The sequence below is a fragment of the Argiope bruennichi genome, chromosome 1 (assembly GCF_947563725.1).
Source record: "Argiope bruennichi chromosome 1, qqArgBrue1.1, whole genome shotgun sequence".
Classification (NCBI taxonomy): domain Eukaryota; kingdom Metazoa; phylum Arthropoda; class Arachnida; order Araneae; family Araneidae; genus Argiope; species Argiope bruennichi.
The window spans coordinates 52,766,564-52,786,742 of NC_079151.1; the positions used below are offsets into that span (position 1 = coordinate 52,766,564).

Below are 20,179 nucleotides of genomic sequence, written 5' to 3' on the forward strand. Positions count from 1 at the left end.
CAATACCGTTAAATTATTAGTAATTATTTTCTCGTATATGTAGTATAGAAAAGTATAGTAATCGTCAAAAAATTCGAACTGGAGATTCTAACGAATCTCCACGTTTTAAACCTCCCTGGATTCGAAAAACACATTTTTGGAAAATGTCCGTCTGTGACAAAGACAACTCAAAAACGCTTTAATCTAGACGGATGAAATTTGGTATTCTGCTTTTATACCAAATTTGTAGAATTCTATCAAATATTGAACAAAATTCGCTCCGAAGAGGTCTGTCTGTAATGCTGTTCTAATATAATTTAACATAACTACAAAACGAAGAGAACTAGATAGATAAAATTCGATTCACGGAATTGACATCTATAGTCTTGACACCTGTCGGATTTTGAGCCAAATCCTGAAAACTGTCTGTTGGTCTGTGCTGTCAGAAACATGTAAACGCGATAATACAAAGTCGCAATGACTTTAATATATTAAATTTGGTATGTGATTTTTTGACTACAAGTGTAGTTTTTTGTCAAATTTTTATTTCAATCGATTGGGAAAAACCGTCTAAAACACAAATTCAATTTTTGGATATTATTAACCGCATGCCAAAACTCACCAAAAACTCGCCAAGGATTACACGATATATTCAGCGAAAATGCTAAATTCGTGTCAAAGCTTAATATTTCGTAACTATTGTAGGTCAATGCCATGCAGGGTGTTTATTCCCTGGGATAACATTTTTATGAAATGAAATTTTTATCAGAGAGTATACGAGAAATCTTTGAGGAGACCTACCCCGTTGATTTTATATAATAATCAGCAGTATAGAAATATTGACAATTGTTGAAATATGGTTATATTTATTTGCCGATTAATTTGGTGCTGTGATCAACAGATAGTAAGTTCAAAAATATTTGGAATTAAACCAGTGCTTTTACTTTTAAAAAAATACTGGGAATATTATCGAAAAATAAACCAAATATTTTTCATGTGTCAACATATAATAAACAAGATTGATAGAATCAATCAATCGACAAAATTATTCATATAATTAATTCGAAAAAGAAGTCAGAAAAACAAAACTTCGCATTTCAACGATTCTGAATATGTTAAAATGTGCATATTACCAGAAGTGCGGAAAAATTCTATTCTGCAGACGATTCTGCACTGTAAGAGCAAATCAAATATTCCATAAATTACTTTGGTAATCTATGGAATATTTAATTCTGGAATGTGCGCATTAAGCGATTGGAGCTTTAACGGTAACACATGAACGAGAGGACCAACTGACACGGAATTTCATTCGCATATTCTAATCAGCCAATTTAGAGTTAAATCTCCTTTAATGAGTCCTTTAAAATGATATCTACCCCTTTGTTTAGAATGGATGGATCAATTGTCATAGAACATAGTAAGAAGGATTCTTATTGTTCATTTCCAAATACTGTAGTTGTAATATGAGGTTTAATTCATCCATTTCTGATTTAGGGTCATTTTTTAATAAGATTTTAACAAGTGAATCCAATAGAACAGAATTTCTATGTCTCGGTTTCCTAAAAAAAATAAAAAACCTGCCCTCATAATCATATAAACGATTTCACATTGTATTAAAAATCTGCGGATTACTTAAATAATTTACAGAATATATAATTTGTCCTGTTACAATGCTTTACATGTGCATGTTACAGTTTGCATTTTGTGCACCTTCTTTTTAATCAATTGAAACCAAAATTTAACACAGAGCTGCATCTTCTCACATACTAAATTTCGTTTACCTAAATCGTTGCATTTTTTGAGTCATAGTGTTTAGGAAAATAGAAATACGACGAAATACGAAATACAGAATATACGGAAGTACAAACAGACAGGTTCAAAAAAGGATTTCGTACAAACTTTGATACAAATCTACACTCCAGACGCTAAATCTGTGTACCAAATTTAACCCATCTAGCTCTTTAAATTGTTTTCAGGTGTCACGTTTTCTCATACTCAGACTTATTGTAAAATGGATTTCGTTTAAAATTTGATGAAAGTCTGCTCATTTCGTGCTGAGACCACGCATCAAATTTCATTCGTATAGTTCTAAACATTGGTGTGTTATTATATTCACAAACATACAGATATAATTCCAAAATTGTATATTTTGGATTTAGGGAAGTCTTTAAATAAGAAATTTATCAAAAAGTCTCATTCAAAATGTTTTCAGATTACAATTCAGATGCTCCGTATATTTTGTAAACGAAAAAGGGAAAATAGGGAATGGTGCAAAAGCTGAGCATTTATGAAGTTACAATGCTTATAACTGCTTTATTGATTTAATAATTTAAGCATATCTACTTAAACATAATGTTGTGTAATTGTAAAGACGAAAATAAAAAAAAAGAACTGAAAGAGTAAATGCAGATGGATTTTAGTTGAAGCAAATTATTATAAAATTAAGTTAATTCATTAAAGTTTGTTTTGCTCTTTTAAATAAAAACATTTATTAAATAATTAATAAAAAGAATGAATATTTGCTAAAACAACAGGAGAATGACAAAAAAACTATCATGAAAGAAAAAAAAATTATCTTTCTTTCGTATCATTTGACAAATTATTGATTTTACTTAAGATTAGACCCCATGTAATTTGTGCCTGTACTTTTTTTGAAGCAATCGTTTGCTTGTAAAATCACAATTGAACCAGATCTTCCCAAGTTTTCCAGAAACTAAACACCAAAAAGTACAATAAAACCCTGGCATGTTCAAACTTTAATTTATCTGATGTTTTCCAAAGAATCGCTGAAGAAAAACTTGAAAACCAAGATTTGTCTTCTCTTAAATAAACGGATCCTCATTAACGCTTTCTTTTCTTTACCCTTTTACTCTGTTCCTCACTTGCTTGACGAACTAGGAAATCAACGCGAACGAAAGTCGAAACTTTCAACTGAAACTGAAAAGTTTTTCCCCCTTCTTTTTCGTTATAAACAACAAGGCTTTAGTTTAGTTCCGACGCACGTGATTTTTTTTCCTTCCCTTCACTTCCGTTCCGCTAAATCAAAACACCGGAGGAATACAAGAAAACTCTTTGTCCCGAAAAAAGAAAAATCGTCTGCAAAATAACGAAAGATTCTACGGCGCAATGAATCTTCCAAAGTTCTGAAATTGACTTAGGAGTTATGTTGCATTCGAAGCTAGAAAAGGAAAAAAAAGGAAGGAAAAAAAATTATGTGGTACTAAATTCCCCATAGGTGTTGGAATGATGGATTCTCTAAAAAGTCAAACTGATTTGAAGCTGTAAGATCAAGTTTTGGTAGTAGCAGGAAAATACTTTTCGTTCGCATTGACAGATTTTTTTTCTCTATTCAGTTTCTTTCCAAATAAAACTCTTCTTAGAGCAATTTAAAAAGAACACTACGAAAGTAAGTTTGTTTTTATTTCATGTTCTCAGTTTTACTAGTAAACTAAAGTATAGAGAAATTTCATTTTCAGCATAACTCTATGTTATATCAAAAAAGTTTTTTCTCATTAGCTTATGTTACAATTAACGAAGCAAAGCTGAATGATCTAAAATCATGCAAAATTTTGAAAAAATATAACAGTAATAATTAGAAAAGAGAAGAAAAGTTTTGTTAATTCATGGATTCTGTGATTAAATTAATCCAAATTAAAAAACAAATATTGTTTAGAAATTCTTACCCTATTTTAAATAAAAAAAATCATTCAGTTATTTTTTGGATTTTTAATACAATTAAATACATTTCATAATGATAAATTATAAAATTAAACACTGCTTTAAGGTACTTAATTTTTTAAACTGTTTTAAAGAACTCAAATTATTTATTAAATTTTGAATGCAACCAAATGTTTTTCAGTAACTAAATTAAAAACTTTCAGCAATATTTTTTTGCATTGAAGAAAAAATAGTTAAAAGTGAATGAAAATAAAATAATAAACTAATCAAATTTTCGAATGTTAATAAAAAAATCTGTTCAAATATATTCCGTACGAAAAATAACTGTTAATTTGTAGAAGGATAAGAAGCTATTTCATGATTTATCATCGATAATGCATATAGAAAAGAAAATACTTAAATGAGTGTATTGTGTGTCGTGCCTATTATTTACACGAATAGTAACGATGCGAAATTTGCATATGATATTCTGGCATATATTTCTAGACGTATTTTCAACTTTCGAAGTAAATTAATTCTTACGGTATTTAGTTAAATATCGATAATTAAGGTAATTTGCACCATTTTTCATCATCAACTTTAAAAATATGTATTACACACACATTATAAATCTTGCCTTTTTGAATAACTTTGTAACATTCATTGCGTTATGATTTTTAATTTAATTTCATTAAATCATTAATATTTCATTTTAAACGCAATTTGTAACAATTCACTTCAATTAATTTTTCTCATTAAATGGGAGAATTATAACTATTCCTTTTTAAACAGCAGTGAAATTTTGATCTTTTCCAATTTTACTTTTTGATGCTCATATTTTTAAAAATATTTTTAGCAATGTTTTTATTGGGCTTAAATAAACTCTGAAGTTTCTTTAATTAGATTAAAAAATAACCCCCAGTAAAATTTATTATGATCTTAAAATCAGTTAATTTAAAATTAAGAGAGGTTTGTCCTTTTTTTTTTTTCGCGATAATATATATTTTGAGAACAATATTTTAAAATCCATTAAACTTTTAAAAATTAATTTTTCTTTAACTGAAATTTTAATTCCACAGAACTTGTTTCGTTCTTTTTAGTACATTTTTCAAAATTAATTTTATAAACAATTTGTAATGGTATTTTTTATTGCTGAAGAACAAGAATACATAGGAAAAACTGTACATTTGAAAAATTCTGGAAGAATACTAAAAGAAAATTTTAAAGACAGACGATTGAGTATTTTATTAGGAATAACTCTGAATTTAATTTATTTTCATATTTTTTATTAATGGAAAAATTAACTATTACTTCCAAAACTTCATTCAAAATCTTTATTTTACTTCATTAATTGTAGAAAAGTTGAATTATATCTATAACATATATTTATAATTTATGAAGGAAATTAGCTAACAGCAGATTTAAAAAATCGTCTCATAGCTTCATTTTAATTAAAATCATTTTAGACGATACGAGGATTTGGGGCATTATAATATTGTATGCAAAAGTAATTTTCAAACTATTTTTCTCTCAACAATAATGAGCTGTTATTTAGAGCTTTAATAAAATAGATGAATAATATTTCCAAGAAATTAGTTAAAAAATTATTATCAAAGCCAGATTTATATTTGTATAATAATATTAATTTATTCTTTGTTCTAAAAATTATTCTATTTTAAAATCAGAACAACTCAGAATTTTCTCTAAAAAATCTTGAAACATTCTTTGTATCATTGGATGTATAAAACTATATTATCGTTTTTATCAGTTGAAAATTGCCTACTAATTGTACTAAAATAAGAGCTTATTAATTGTAGTTGATACATTGGTTATTTTCTATAGTTGAATCAAAGAAAATTTTTTTGAGATGATTCAAAACGTAAAGTTTCTCTGAGACATTGCATAAATTATATTTTGGAGTACACATATAACTTCAATGCTACGATTCTATTTTCCCTACTCATATTTTTAAGAAAAAACAAGATGGGTTTTGGAAAAAAAAATATATTTTCAATAATTGAAATTTAATCCCTGTGATTTCAAATTCAAACCTTAGGGAAGATGACAAAAATTTAGGGAAATGCATAGGACAATATACAGATTGGTAGAAGACTTCTAAAATAGTTTCACATAAATCACTATAAATATTTGAAGCTTAAAATATTTTGCTAAAGAAACTAATTTATATAAAATATTTAATTGAAAATTTTTTTAGCTGCCGTGAATCCCGTTGAATCAGCTGGTCGACAAAGGCGGCAAATGTATCGTAAAATATAAAACATTTTTAAATTTTTAGATATATTTCAAACATTCATTTCCAAGCAAACATTTATTTTCAATTTAAAATGATTTTTAAAAAAAATAAATAATCATTAACCGATAAAAACAATTTTGTCTAGATAGAATTTGATTGACATAAAGATAACAATCATCTTCAAATAAAGAAAAAAAAAACCATTATCATATAAAAAACACGTAATCTATTGATGAAATCTTTCAATACGCGCGTATTAAATTACTGTTTTCGAAAAAAAAATTTTTACATAATAACCAATTTTAACAATGATCACCGAGAAATGGGAAATCCTTTCGACACGATCGACATATTCTTCAATTTCTTCGCTCCTTTTTAAGTAAATAAAAGTGGAATCGAAAGAATTCCCTCCTCGGGCTGCCTTTACTTAAACATGACAAGACGACATTCTCAATCACTGCAGACACTGGTGACATTTGACCTTTTACTAAAAGGGGCATTCACTTTTGAAATATGATGAGTATCGAGTGATTTTTTTTTTGAAGCTACCGGAAATTGAAGGGAGGGGGGAACCAAGTGGAAAAAAGGATAATATAACATGACATGTTAATAAGGAACGATTAAATGATCCAAGATTTTTTTACAAGCCGAGAAAGGCCAGATTCAACTTGCAGACTGTTCATACTGTGTGTATGTAAACAAGTTTTCATTCATTAAAGTGGTTGAGATGAAATAATTTGACAAAAATTTTAAGTTAGTTTGTCCGAATTTCTATAATTCTCTTGTTTATTTTATGATTAACCATTTTAGGTCACTACATGACTCCCTGAAAACATTAACAATGTTTATTTTCAATTAAATCATATGCATAACTTATATTGACGATTTGATTTGCTCAATAAAATATTTTAAAACAAATTGTGACAGACATTTAAATAGATTTATTGTAATAACATTACACCTATTTTGTTTATCAGGTACCTGCACCAGAACATTTGTGAGGCCGGCGTCCTGGCATAGGGGTAGCGCGTCTTCCCCGTGATCTGGGCATCCCGGGTTTGAGTCCCGGTTTGGGCATGGTTGTTCTTCCGTTGTTCTATCTGTGAAATGTATGAATTGCCCTCCTGTAGAAAGGGGTTGTGCAAGCGAATGAGTGATGCGTGAGTAGCAAAGTCGTATTCTTGGCCCTAGTTGGTGCTACTATAAAAACAAGAGACACTCCCCCTCCGGCTTAAATCGCTGTCTTCGTAACAGCAGGCTTGTCCGTGGCAAGTGCCATAAGAAACAACAACAACAAACACATTTGTGAGAGAGTAAAATCGCATAATGTTGCATTTTCTTGAATTTCCGAAGATAATAATACTACAGTATGCTTCATCTATAATATTATTATCGTACCTGTATGTTGTCAACGCGTCTCTTAACTTCATTTTCTTTTCCCTCATATTAACATTAGGTTTACAATGAGTTGGCATAATACCAAAAGGGGTCAAAATGCCCCTTTTGTTATTTAAAAATATATATAAATTGGCCTATCTATTATGAAGTTATAGTAGAAAAAAACTTTAATATTTTCAATATATTTGTTGAAGTGTGGTGTGATGAAAACACAGTTTATTTACTAAAAAAGTTGTTTATTTTCTAATCCAGGTCTTCAAGACTATCTATTCTTCTACCATCCTCTTCTACCAAGACATTGACTCACACGTCTTCTTACTAACAACATATAACAGCTTCTATCTGACTGACTTTCGGCTTCGTTTCCTTGCTTCTTATATACACACGTTTTACTAACACATACATATTTCTGTTTTTATACCTATATCTATGTTCGTCTCTATCAAGCCATTACATTTTAAATATAAATGTATGTATTCTTAACAATATTTATTCGAATGATCAAAATGACCCCCCTGTAAAAATAGGTAAACTATATACATTCCTCCAAAACTAAAAGAAGGATAAGATATACGATTATATGTCTTACAAATGTAAGTAAAAATTAATTAAAATATTCTCATAAAATACGGCAATAATTTTCTTGAAGAAAATTAACGAAAAGTTTTCTCAGAGGGATCAAAATGACCCCTTGGCAAACCTAATGTTAAAAATGAAATTTATTTCAACAATAAAATGGATCGGGACATTTATCTTGTATTTTATGAATGCATTTAACCCTTAATTAATAATTCGATGCATAATTATTTACCTTATACAAAGGTTTGCTTATTGCTCTGAAAAATAAATATACATTATTGTTTGAAGTCGAATTTGTTTTAAAAATTAATCTACGGCTTTTTACCATTCTATGAGCATTTTAACAATCAAAATTGAAAAATAAATAAATAAAACGTCAAAATGATGCACCGTCTTGAATGGTACCATCCCAGTGCAAAAGGTTAATAGTATGTTAGGTTAATAATAATAACTAGAATAAAGCATATTGATCAAAAATTGAAGAATATAGAGTACAATCATTCAGCGTAATGGATATATTACTCAATATTTTAGTGTGCTTTTTTAATTCAGCTTACAAAATATTTGATGAAATAATACGAAATGAAAATTGATTAAGACAGTGGCAAAGACTATATCTTATTTAGAAATCTACATGTTTCTCTAAAAATATATAAATTCCTATACATTTTGATTATGTTTATCTCTAAGTATTAATTAACCCTGCAACTATTTTGTTTTCTCAAGTATCTAATTAGATTACTCCTCCCGTTTCAGGAATGTCTAGTGATACTGACTGAATAAGAATCAACAGAACATTTCAAGTGTTTATGGATTTTATGTGATTTGTATATTAAATTATAAGGTTTTCAATAATTTAATTTTATCCTGGAAGTATCAGGTGCTTTAATTCAATGCACATATGACGCTCGAGTACAATTATTAACTGGTTATTATTGTTTCCCATATTTTACATTCTAAATTTATATTGCCTATTTCAATTCGAGCATTTCTTGTCATAATGATTGTTACATTAAAGAATTGAGTTATTTGCTGTCACAAATAATCAGAGAATTAAATGCAAAATGCCATTCCTAATAAAAGAAAGGATCGGCATATGGCAAGCTTACTATATTCGAAACAGTACTTTTTTTTAAATTTAAAAGGAATAGAAAAACCTATAAATTTTGAATCATATCCTAAGAATATTCCAGCAGAAAATTAAAAAGTAAATTATTCAATGAAAATGCGAATAATTGACAAATGAAATGAGCTTCGCTATAATTCTTTTCTGATTAAACCATAAAACTACTATCGTTTCAGCAAGTTATGAAGCTTGCGAAATTATGAGAGATTAACGCAGTTTAGACGATTTCCATCAATAAACCAACCACTTGTTCCACAAAGTGAATAACCCATTCAAGATTACTTAGAGAAAACTTCTATCTTTACAAGTCACTTATTGAGATTAGTTTTTCAATTAAAATTTCGATTATCAAAGCAGAGTTAATGATTTTTCAAGAAAATATCGATAAATTGGTAAATGTTCAAAATCCCTCAGAGATTTAAGACAGATACCTGATCTCGGGCTCTATAAACTTTATTTTCCCTTCTTCTCCTTACACATACTTGATCTTTGTCCCCGATACACATTACTTATCTAATTTTAATTGCTTTTAGCTTTAATAAACGTCTTAATATTAAATGCTTCTTATCTAACTACTGGCTCAAAGGCGTAATTTGAGTGACAAGTTAATTAAATAAATCATGATTGAATTACTCTGTTGACTGCCGGCTTCATTACTTAAGCGAAGTAGTTTAAATAATGAAAATTATAGCGTAATTAGCTTTTACAGATGTTAAATTTTTTTTAAGTTAATCTTTATTAGGAGTATGAGAAGAAGTATTTGACAAGTTTACATGAATGAATTTAATTATGATGCAATTAATTAACCCTTTTGAAAAAAAACTGAAGAGTACCATGTGCCATCTAAATTTATAATTGATTGGAAAAGAAAATCTTATTAAAATTAAAACTTCTCGTCAGTGTGGAAATTTTAACAGGCTATTTAACAGTTAATTATTTTTAAAAGATATAAATTCATATATCCGGCATTACTCGATGTTAAAATCCTTTCATTTATAATATTTTTGGCATAAAAACTACTTTTGTATAAGAATTTTATGAAATGCAAAATCCTTTTATAATGTAATTTCTTGATAGTCTGCTATTAATTAAAATATTATTCGAACCAGACGAGCTAAAAAAATAATTCCAATTCTCCTTAAATTACTAATTTTGTTATATAAATGCTGTAAAGTACTCACTATGCTAAGGTATAAAAAAAATGAATGTCTTGCTTGAGCGAATGACCTAAGCATCATTTTAAGCATGAACGAATCACTACTTGAAATGAAATAACTTTTTGAAAATTGTATTTTAGAGTGTAAGTCAGAACTTTTGTCAATTTTAAATTAATTGAATATATAATTAAATTTTACATTTTGAAAAATTGGCATTATTTTTTCTAGTGCCTTATATTATAAATGTGAAAAATTTGATTGAATTTGGATTACTTGTTTAGGAGGAAAGGTGGAACATATATTCAGAATGATTTTTATTTATTCTAAGATGATAAGCATTTATAACCATAGGATATTGATGCCGTTAATACAATGTAACAAAATATAGAATTTTTAATTTTTTCATGGGGATTATTATTATTATTATGTTGATTGAATACAAATGTATTTTTAAAAAAATTCTTCATATTGTTTTGTGTGCAAAAGAACTAGTTATTTGAAAATTATACTTCCAATACAAGGAAAAAAAAATATCAAATTGGCTTTCGAATTCTTTAATTTGCAAATTATTTTACACCATAGTTTTTTAAAAAATCGAGATGTAACAAGAGTAGAAAATAAATTGAATAAAACAAAGTATATACTTTCTTCAAATCCCAGATTTTTTAACTTTTAAAATAGTTTTAAAAATTACAGGTCGTTTTTATCTAAGGTCATATCCTTCCTAATTGGTCGACTCATGAGAATCAAAAATTAAATATTTGTTTAATTATTGAATGGAATATAAAGCATGAAATAAATCATTCCCACTCAGAACCGAATACTATCATTTTTCAATTTTAAATGACGAAAATTTTGAAATTCATGTACAATTGTAGATGAAAGCCAAATATTTATTTCCATCAAAATTATTTACCATGTCGCATACAATTATTGATACTCATTTCCAGTATGTGCGATAAACCTTTCCATTCTATATTCTGATGTAAAACATAAGCTAGAAAGTACTCCGATAACAACAAGATATGATTTTTAATCATTATACAGTTACATTTCTCCTCTTTTTTTATTTCTAAACAAGAGTTAGGGTCAATTTTCTTTATCTTTATTTCAAACTTTCCAATTTCATTATTAGAATTATATTATAGTTTAATATAGATTTACAAATGTTATATGTTACTTTTTTTAAAAAAAATAATACAACTATCCCAAACCAGGCAACCTCACTTGCATGATGGCTTGTTTAAATGCTATGGGAAACATGGTCATAATGATCGTTACTAACTCCTCTCTGACTCTTTCCCGAAATCTTTCCTCCACTGCATTGTAAGCACTCTGAAACAAACCCAAGTTCGACAGTCTCAGGTTTATGTCCCCAAACTTGGTAATCTCGAATAACCTCAAATTACCTTTCAGGCTTGTCGGGACTCCGGAAATTACCGAATGAGTATGGGTTTCATTGACGTATCCGGTTACCTGAAAAGGTATAGGTATTAACTGTTCGATTGTAGCTTTTCCGTCATAGACAATATCCATTCCGAAAAAATTAAGTCCACACTCGATTTTAATGTCATCAAGGTCAAAGGATGGTCCATCGCATTGGGCGAGCCTCCTAATGCGCGATAATCCATTGAAGATTCCATTGGTGAAGTCTACTCTTCCGGATATAGGGATGAAACCGAACTCGTATGTGAATGGTATTCCAAAGTCCGGCAGGGAAGCTGGATCCAAATTCATGGCTTTGATTTCTTTTTCGAGGGGCCCATAGATGACTTTGTCCAGGAATTGGTCGGCAATGGAGTCAGAATAAACTCTGCCTACAAAATGAATGGATAAGAATAGAAGATTTTAAAATATGTTTTTTCAAAATTAGTATATATTCAAAGAAAATAAAATTTTAAAAATTATAAAGAACCATGGTAAAGTAACAAACTAAGAGAAAATATTGTATGTTAAAAATTAAATTTCTGTGAATTCTGCTCGCCATTATCCTTCATACAGACGGTGGTTTCCAAATCGCCCATGCATTTTTTTTTTGATATTGGTGGCTTGGCATCCATTGGCGATTTAATGAGCTATAACTTAAATGATTTAACTGTTAATAAAAATTGTGGTCTTTATGCTAGTTCGTGATCACCAAGAATTCTCAGAATTTTGTTTTTAGAGAGCTGCATATGAGCTTTTATGCATCTAGTGTACGGAATAAAAACAAATATGTCTTATGAGCGCCCTTTTTTTCCAACACATTTAGACCAAAATTTGATACAAAAGGACTGTTCTGTTAATAAGTTCAAATACCAAATTCCATTATCTAAATTGCTGTATGATTGAGTTATCGTGTTTACATATATGAGAATGGAGATAACGATAATTAACCCGTTGATGGATTTAAGTGCGAAAATTGTTGATCAAATTGTACCCATCTAGCTCTTTATATTTTATAGCAGGGTGTCTAATTTTTTTGCTGTTAAGAGAATTGCTTAACGAATTATGTATCTCTCTTTATACATATGCCTCTCAACGTGATAACTTAACAAGATTTGAACACATGGATAGAGAGATATGCAAATTTTTCTCTGAATAAAATTCATTCAAAATGGGATTGAAGTTTACAAATTTGGTGTAAGGATCACATAAAAAATTTCATTCCTTTAGCTCAAAGCGTTATTGTCATGTTGATAGGCAGACAGAGAGGCAAAATGTGTTTTTGAAACTGATTTCAGGGAGATTTAAATTGAATTTTTTTACCATATTTCCTCATGGTATACTTCATATGCGAGAAAGTAAAAGCACGACAAACCTATAATAAGTATGGCGGATTCGTATGAGCGAGGATAGAGCCTGGGACCTTGTGGTTCGCAGCCGAGTAACATGACCACAATACAAAAGCAATTGCTCGTATAGAGTAGCTGTTAACTGGCTTATAAGTTTTCACTACAATAGACTCTCATTTTTTGCTGCCGAGAGGACTGCTTAACGAACTTTAATACGGGATGTAGCAAAGTAACAACAGTTGTGGATATTCACTTTGCCAGAAAATATGAAGTTTCATGCGTCTAATTAATTATTTTCCTTATCCTTGTTTTTGAACGAAACATCTATGGGGAATGATTCAGTAATTTACAAAGATATCCCTGACGAATAATTCAAACTGACAAACTCTGCTAAATGAAACTCTCATTTCATCGTCACAGCACTGCTACGAATAGCGTGCGTACTTCCATAATTACATATTGTCCTCTTCATCACTTTCTCTATTTTTACATTCTTGTAACAAAGTATAGAGAAACTATCGTAATCGGACTCGAGATTTTAACTTATCTCCACATTTCAGAACTCCCTGAGTTTGATAAACACATTTTTGGACAATATCTCTCTATTTGAGACAAAGATAACACAAAAATGCTTTAAGCTAGATGGGTGAAAATTGGTATATCAGCTTAAAACCATATTTGTAGATTTCTATTAAATCCGTTCTGAGGATATCTATCTGTCTGGCTGTTTGAACACAAGCAAACCTGATAACTACAAAACGAAGAGAGCTAGAGCGATAAAATTTGGTTCACAGTTTTAACATCTTTAATATAGACGCCTATTAAATTTTGAGCGAAATCCAACAAGGGGTGGATAATCTGTCGGTCTGTGCTTGCAGAACATGTAAATGTGATAGTTCAAAAACGCAATGACCTTAGTACGTGATTTTGTAACTGCAAGTGTAGTTTTAAGTCAAATGTTTTCTTCATTCGATTGTGAAGAACACGTCTGAAGCCCACATTCAATTTTTGGATACTTTTGATCGAATGCAAGGAATTAATCGCCAAAACGCTCGCCAAGAATCACACGATAGATATCACAATAAAAATGCTAAATTCACGCTAAAGGTTAATATTTCTTAACTATTATACGGCGATGTCGTACAAGGGTTCACTGAGATAACATTTTTATTAGAGAGTATGCGAAATGAGGGAAGATCCCTTTCGGTGGTTATGCATTTGAACCTTCATATTTATCGACGAACTTTACACAGAAAAATTATATATATAAAAAAAATTATACTTTCCTGGAAGAGAGTAAAAAAACTTTACAAAACTATATTGAAATAAATTAACTTATCAATATCTTAAATGAGTTGAAATCTCTCCTATTTTCACACGATCAAGTTTTTGTGCAGAGATAGGAAAAAAAATCGCTAAACTTTAAAATAAGGGGATGTTTTGACATACAGGAATCTCCATTTTCACCCCTTTTCAGCAAGTGAATATTTCATCGGCTCAGCAAAAAGATTTGCTGATTTCAATAAACTTTCAATACCACCAAATCAACTTGAAATCAATAAAAAAAAATATTTGATCTTTTTCTACTGATTTAGTAGTGAAAAGCTAACATAGATTTCAAAAACGGCTCAAAATAAATATTCGCAAACATTTCAAAATTTTCGTTACTGTATTCCTCTGGACGAAAGTGAACTGGAATGGGAAGGAAATGTTTTCCGCGAGTGATAATATAAAATACGAAAAAAAATCTGCATCCGTGATCTTTTTAGATGCATCCCTCTTTTTAACTTGTGCAGTGCCTCGAATTTTATGAACCTTTTGAAAATTTCCTTCTTTACAAAACGAATTTTTGAGAAATCTTTTAAGAGTGTCGGATCTAACTGAGTAACGCGAAGCACATCTGAAAGCTGAAAGGAATGATGGCATCCAAAGATGATGCATCATTTGAATAGCAGAATATTTGTTATTAAAAAGATCTTTTCCAACAAATATATAAGCTTTCTGGAATTAGAATATGCGACACTTTCAACTTCGACAGCAAAATGAGGTTAACTTTAAAAAGTTTTATATAATACCACATAGTAATACTACGAGTTACTCCTTTAAAGTAAAAATGAGCTATTATAGAATCTAACATCAGTTTTGGGGCCGCGGTAATCTGGTGGTAAGGTCTCGGAACGGGAGGGTTTCAGGTTCGTGACCCGATTTCATCGAAGAACCGTCGTGTAAGGGGGTCTGTTGCACGTGAAATCCCTCATGACCCAAACGTCCTCCCGCTGGTGCGGTGTGGTGTGGTGTGGAGAGGGGGGTGCCAGCTCAGGTGTCATCCTCTTCATCTGACCATGGTTCAAAATTACGAGGGCCGTCCCAAAATAGCCCTAGTGTTGCTTCAAACGGGACGTTAATATAACCAAACCTAACATCAGTTTTGTTCTAATTAGTTTCTTACTGAGAATTTTTTATTTTTTGTAAATGGAAATAAATGTAAACACATAATTTTTTAAAAAACATTTAAACATCGAACTGCAGTGTGGTCCTAAAATAAATTTCTTCTAGAAAAGCAAATGCAGTTAAAACTAATCATGAGAATGAAATCAAATTTCCCATACAGACTATGGAATGAGTTCTACCAAACTTTGAATCAAAAATAATCGATGTAATATTTTGTATACAGTAGAGATTAGTGCATTGAAAATGCTGTACATGAGTCAAGAGACCCTTAGGTTTATTAACAATAGATTATTTTCTATAAGTTTTGCAATGTACATCATTTATTTCCATATATAAATTTTTAATCACTCTGAAGTTAAGATAAATTTACATTATCCATCTTGCGTGTGCTCATTGAGTCCCATTTTAGCTCTTCTAAAATTTCTTCCAATAATGAATTTGATTATTAATGTTTAGTAGAGAACGTCCTTTTCAGTTTCATATGTCTTCCAAAGTTTATATATGGGAAGTGGTTTTGTTATTATTTTTAATTATAGCTGATGCTGAACAAAGGAAATTATTTTATTGCTAATTGATATTTAAATAAAATGTGTTGAAAAAGTATTGTATGCTTAAAATTATATGTAGTATGAGTCCCTCCCTCGCCGGTAGATGGCAGTAGTGTTCCGACTAGACAGAGAAGCGAGGAAAATGGCAGAAAGGAGACGCTTGGAGCGGGAGAGTATGAGCGTCGATGTTGAAGTGTAATAGCCATTCTATGTTCGCCTAAACTGCAACCAACCCAATACTTTTGTTCTTTTGCTTAATGTTCTTGTAGTCCTATGTTCGTCTATTAAAATATGGAAATGGCAAACGTGTAGTCTTCTTTCCATTGGGAACACGACCCTACAAATATAAGATTAGATTCGCTGTACGCGAACTTATCGTTCTTTTCTATGGCTGTTTGTTGTTAGATAAAGAGCTTCTCGCCGCCTTCAATTTCTTTAATACATTTTTATTAACGCGCTTTCTTCTCTGTCTATCTGTCTGTTTGGTATACAATTTTGAAATCAATTTTAAACAAACCAATTTTGAAATCAATTCTGGTGAACTGAAGATCTTAAATTTATAACATTGCTCCGAAATAGATGACAAAGCAATATTAACTCGATTTCTTGTTTGTTTGTTTGTCTATCTGTTCGGTACAAATTTTGCAGTCCATTAAAAACTTTTATTGCTCTCCGACAGATGACGCTATAACAAGTTGCCACCTCATTGGAAAGTTAGTTTAAAATCAACGGCAAAATTTCACACATATAAAACTGAAAAGCAAAAAATAATTATTTAAATAAAAAAAATTAATATACCGTGTTTTTAAAACGAGCTAAAAATTATAAAATAATTAATTTTATTCCCTTACAGATTCCAAATTTTAAAAATTCACAATTACAAAATTTAGAGACAATCTGCATGAGGTTAGCATTTTTGCAATTTGTATGGGAATAGAAGACACTATTTATATTTTTTATCCGTTTTAAAAACGTGGCATATTACAAAAAAATCAAACTAAGCATTTACTAACAAGTACTGTCAGAGATGTCGAGACGTTTATGTCTTTGTATATTATATGTTTTTAAAAAGTCAGTCGAAACAGAAAGTTAACTAAAACGCGATTCGAATATGTTCACCCATATTTCATTCAATGAACTTTTTTTAAACACATGTCGATTGGCTATCCATTGACAGAATATTTTTATCGCCATTTAGATGCAATATGTGAAAACAGGTCGATATTCTTTTGAAATGAAGCAAATTGCTTCAAATTTATATGCAACCATATAATAATTTTCATATATTTCTCACTATTATAGCGTTGTAGTACATTACATCCGAAATAACCTTGCGAAAATTAAAATCCTTAGCCAGAGGCTTAAAACATTGATTGAACTTCATTCTTTTATTTATATAGATGATATTTTATGTTATGAAAATACATAAGTATTTTATAATATTCATATATTATGAAAATATACGCATATTATATAAAATTTATATATTATGGAAGTACAGGAATGATATTCTGCTGTTTCTTCCCTTAATTTGAGAATTTATCTCTTCATTCAAAAATGTTCAATCTTTAATTTTTTCTTTCTTTCTTGCATTTTAGCCATTCAATATCCTTCTGTCTGAAGAACAAACTAGAAATCCCTACAAATCGATTATTGCTACGAAATTGTTATTAATGTATTAGAAAAAGGAGTTTAAAAAACTTAGCTGCAAAGAAAAATACGGTAAATATTATTTCATTTTTTTGTCAATAATTTAAACTAACACAACTTTTGAAAAGTTTAACAGAAAATTAAGGGTCAAAAGGGTTTCACATTTCAATGCCGGTCCATGCGCTTGCATGATCGTGCAAATCATTTCAAAGAATCAATTAGCTATTTTATTATTAAGTATTTTTTATTAGTTACTAATTATTCCTCCATTTAATTTTCTATGACGAATGAATTAATCATTCATGCGAACTGGTGGGAAGAAACAAAAACTTGATGTCCGTTTTCATATCTTCACAATATCGTTTTCAATCAGTAATATATAACGTATCAGTAAAGTATTTTTTTAAAGTCAGTTACTTTAATTGATTCAAAATAAAAATGCCCATTGCATCAATTGAAGTAAAAGAAAAGAATCAATGTAATGGAAATTCAAATTTTTTTAACTTACCAAGCACATTAGTAGCAATTAGCAAGAATATCAGCATTCTTTTGTTTACTTCCGAACAGATTGACGGCTGTCAGTCTTCTTGCACTCGCCTAATGGTATACCTTATCTTATGCGGGGTGTACTCGTTTCCTTGTCGTGGGCTTAATGGAAGGTAGCAGCTGTAGGCAGCTATTTTGGAAAGATAACGGATAATAAAATAATTCGTATGCATGTCAGAACCTATTTAATATAATGACGCGGGTTTTACTTCTTTGATTGCATTAGCATAAGCCACAAATCTCATCAGAATTGAAATGCCTGAACTGCATACATTTATATAAAAAATTCTAATGAAGTATCGGTCTTTAGGATTCATTTATTAACAAAAATATGTACATCATATCTTATTAATAAAATGAAAAGTTTTATAATGTCATTGAAAAGTTTTTTGCATGACAAAAAACTGATGCATTAATAATATATTTCGAAAAAGGATAAGCTTAAATTAAAAATTGATACTGGAGATTAGGGCTATATTAATCTTAAAAAATTCATGTTTGCTTTTTCCAAGAATAATGGATAATAATAATTGTAGTCAGTTTAATAACATTTTCACCATATCTATCGAATTCGATTTACCGACTAAAAATATGAAAATACCAGTATTAAGTCTCTGCTTAATAAAAAAATACCAGTATTAAGTCTCTTCTTAATACTGGTATTTTTTTATTGTTAAAATAACGTTGTCGTTAAATTTACTCAATCAATCGTTCATATTTAAGCAGATCAAACTTTCGTTTTGTTTTGAAATTTGAAAAAAAGTATATAAGAAAATATCAACACAATGCAGAATCTTATTTCGAAATTCAAATAATTCTTTATTAAATTGAAATGTATTCTTTGAAATATTTTTTATTCTTTACTTATTCTTTGAAAAAATTAATCTTTTTGTGATTTTTATAAATATTTGTTGAAGAAACTGATTCTTTTTTATACATATATATAAAATCTGTAAAATATTAGCTAATTTGCTACGCCAAATTAACCCACCAGCTGTGCACCTCATGATTTATGCGGATTTTGAAAGTTTTTGAATTTGGGCTTCGTGTCGTGATTTCAACAGTTAATGAGTTCAGTTTATACTTTTATGTAGCATCTAAATAGCAATTTACCTCTTTGAAAAATATCTTCGCAATTCTTCAATCTAAATAAGGGATTGAAATAAGTCCCATGTTTGAAGGTCTGCTTTTGGATATACAAAGCAAATAAAGGTAATTTAATTATTTATTTTGAACCATAATTAAACTTTACAGCTTAAAAATAATTACCATGTTTGATAACAGAAATTGTTAAAAAAAATTTTTATTTAAAATGCATACATATTTAGAAAAAAAATTGATAGAAACTTTGGGAAATACTAGCAGTTTTAACGATTTGGAGAAAACACTTATTTGCCAAGTTAATAAACAATTAAAATTTATCACATGTTATTTCATAGATAAAAAGTGTATCCTATTTATGGAATTTTTCAACGATACCCTATTAATGAAATGAAACAACACATGAAACATTCGAATTTAAAAATAAGAAGTTGATGTACACTTTTCTACAAAGATTTTTCTGTAAATAATATATCCAATTATTTAAGTTACCATTATGCCAATAGAAAATGCTTCCATTTTTAAAAAGAAAAATATCAAATTTAAAAGCATACATTTGTTTATTAAAAGTATGTTCTAACTTTAAAAAGAAAATCAAAACTTTCCTCAAAAGCTGTATCATTTCTTCCTTCTTTGATTTTTCAAACTTCAGTACATTTTGTACAGAAATATATTATGAGATATATAATTATTGTAATTTATTATTTTTACTTATGAAAATTAAATTATATATATATTGATTTGCAAATATTTTTATTTAATCATAATATATATATATAATAAAATACATAAATCAAGTAAAAATACTTACATTTTTAGTGTTAAAACTGTTCATCTGTAATTTATATCTTGAAGGAAAATTGTTAGGGGAAAAAATTCGTATCACGTGACATTTACTCAGGTTTTACGTCATTGTTAAACTAGGATTGATTATGCTGGACACGGACTCTTAAATCATT

General features: G+C 29.2%; 1 protein-coding gene and 1 long non-coding RNA gene across 3 annotated transcripts in view; one reads left to right on the plus strand and one right to left on the minus strand.

The window, feature by feature from the left end:
• Window positions 1-3,138: 3,138 nt before the first annotated feature.
• LOC129968404 (uncharacterized) overlaps window positions 3,139-20,179 on the plus strand; it is a 215,322-nt gene continuing 198,281 nt past the window's right edge. Inside the window, exons 1-2 of the long non-coding RNA XR_008784395.1 lie at window positions 3,139-3,385; window positions 17,522-17,645. This is a non-coding gene — a long non-coding RNA (uncharacterized LOC129968404). The remainder of the gene's footprint in view (window positions 3,386-17,521; window positions 17,646-20,179) is intronic.
• Window positions 11,240-20,179, minus strand: part of LOC129968391 (uncharacterized) — a 147,097-nt gene continuing 138,157 nt past the window's right edge. The window contains exons 1-3 of one of the 2 annotated variants that reach the window (XM_056082258.1): window positions 20,032-20,096; window positions 18,082-18,249; window positions 11,240-11,967 (exon numbers count right to left, since the gene is read on the minus strand). In XM_056082258.1, the coding sequence (XP_055938233.1) occupies window positions 11,354-11,967; window positions 18,082-18,118 (651 nt within the window). In that variant the 5' untranslated portion in view covers window positions 18,119-18,249; window positions 20,032-20,096 and the 3' untranslated portion in view covers window positions 11,240-11,353. Of the gene's footprint in view, window positions 11,968-18,081; window positions 18,250-20,031; window positions 20,097-20,179 lie in introns of those variants that run through there. The other variant, XM_056082251.1, reaches the window with a different exon arrangement.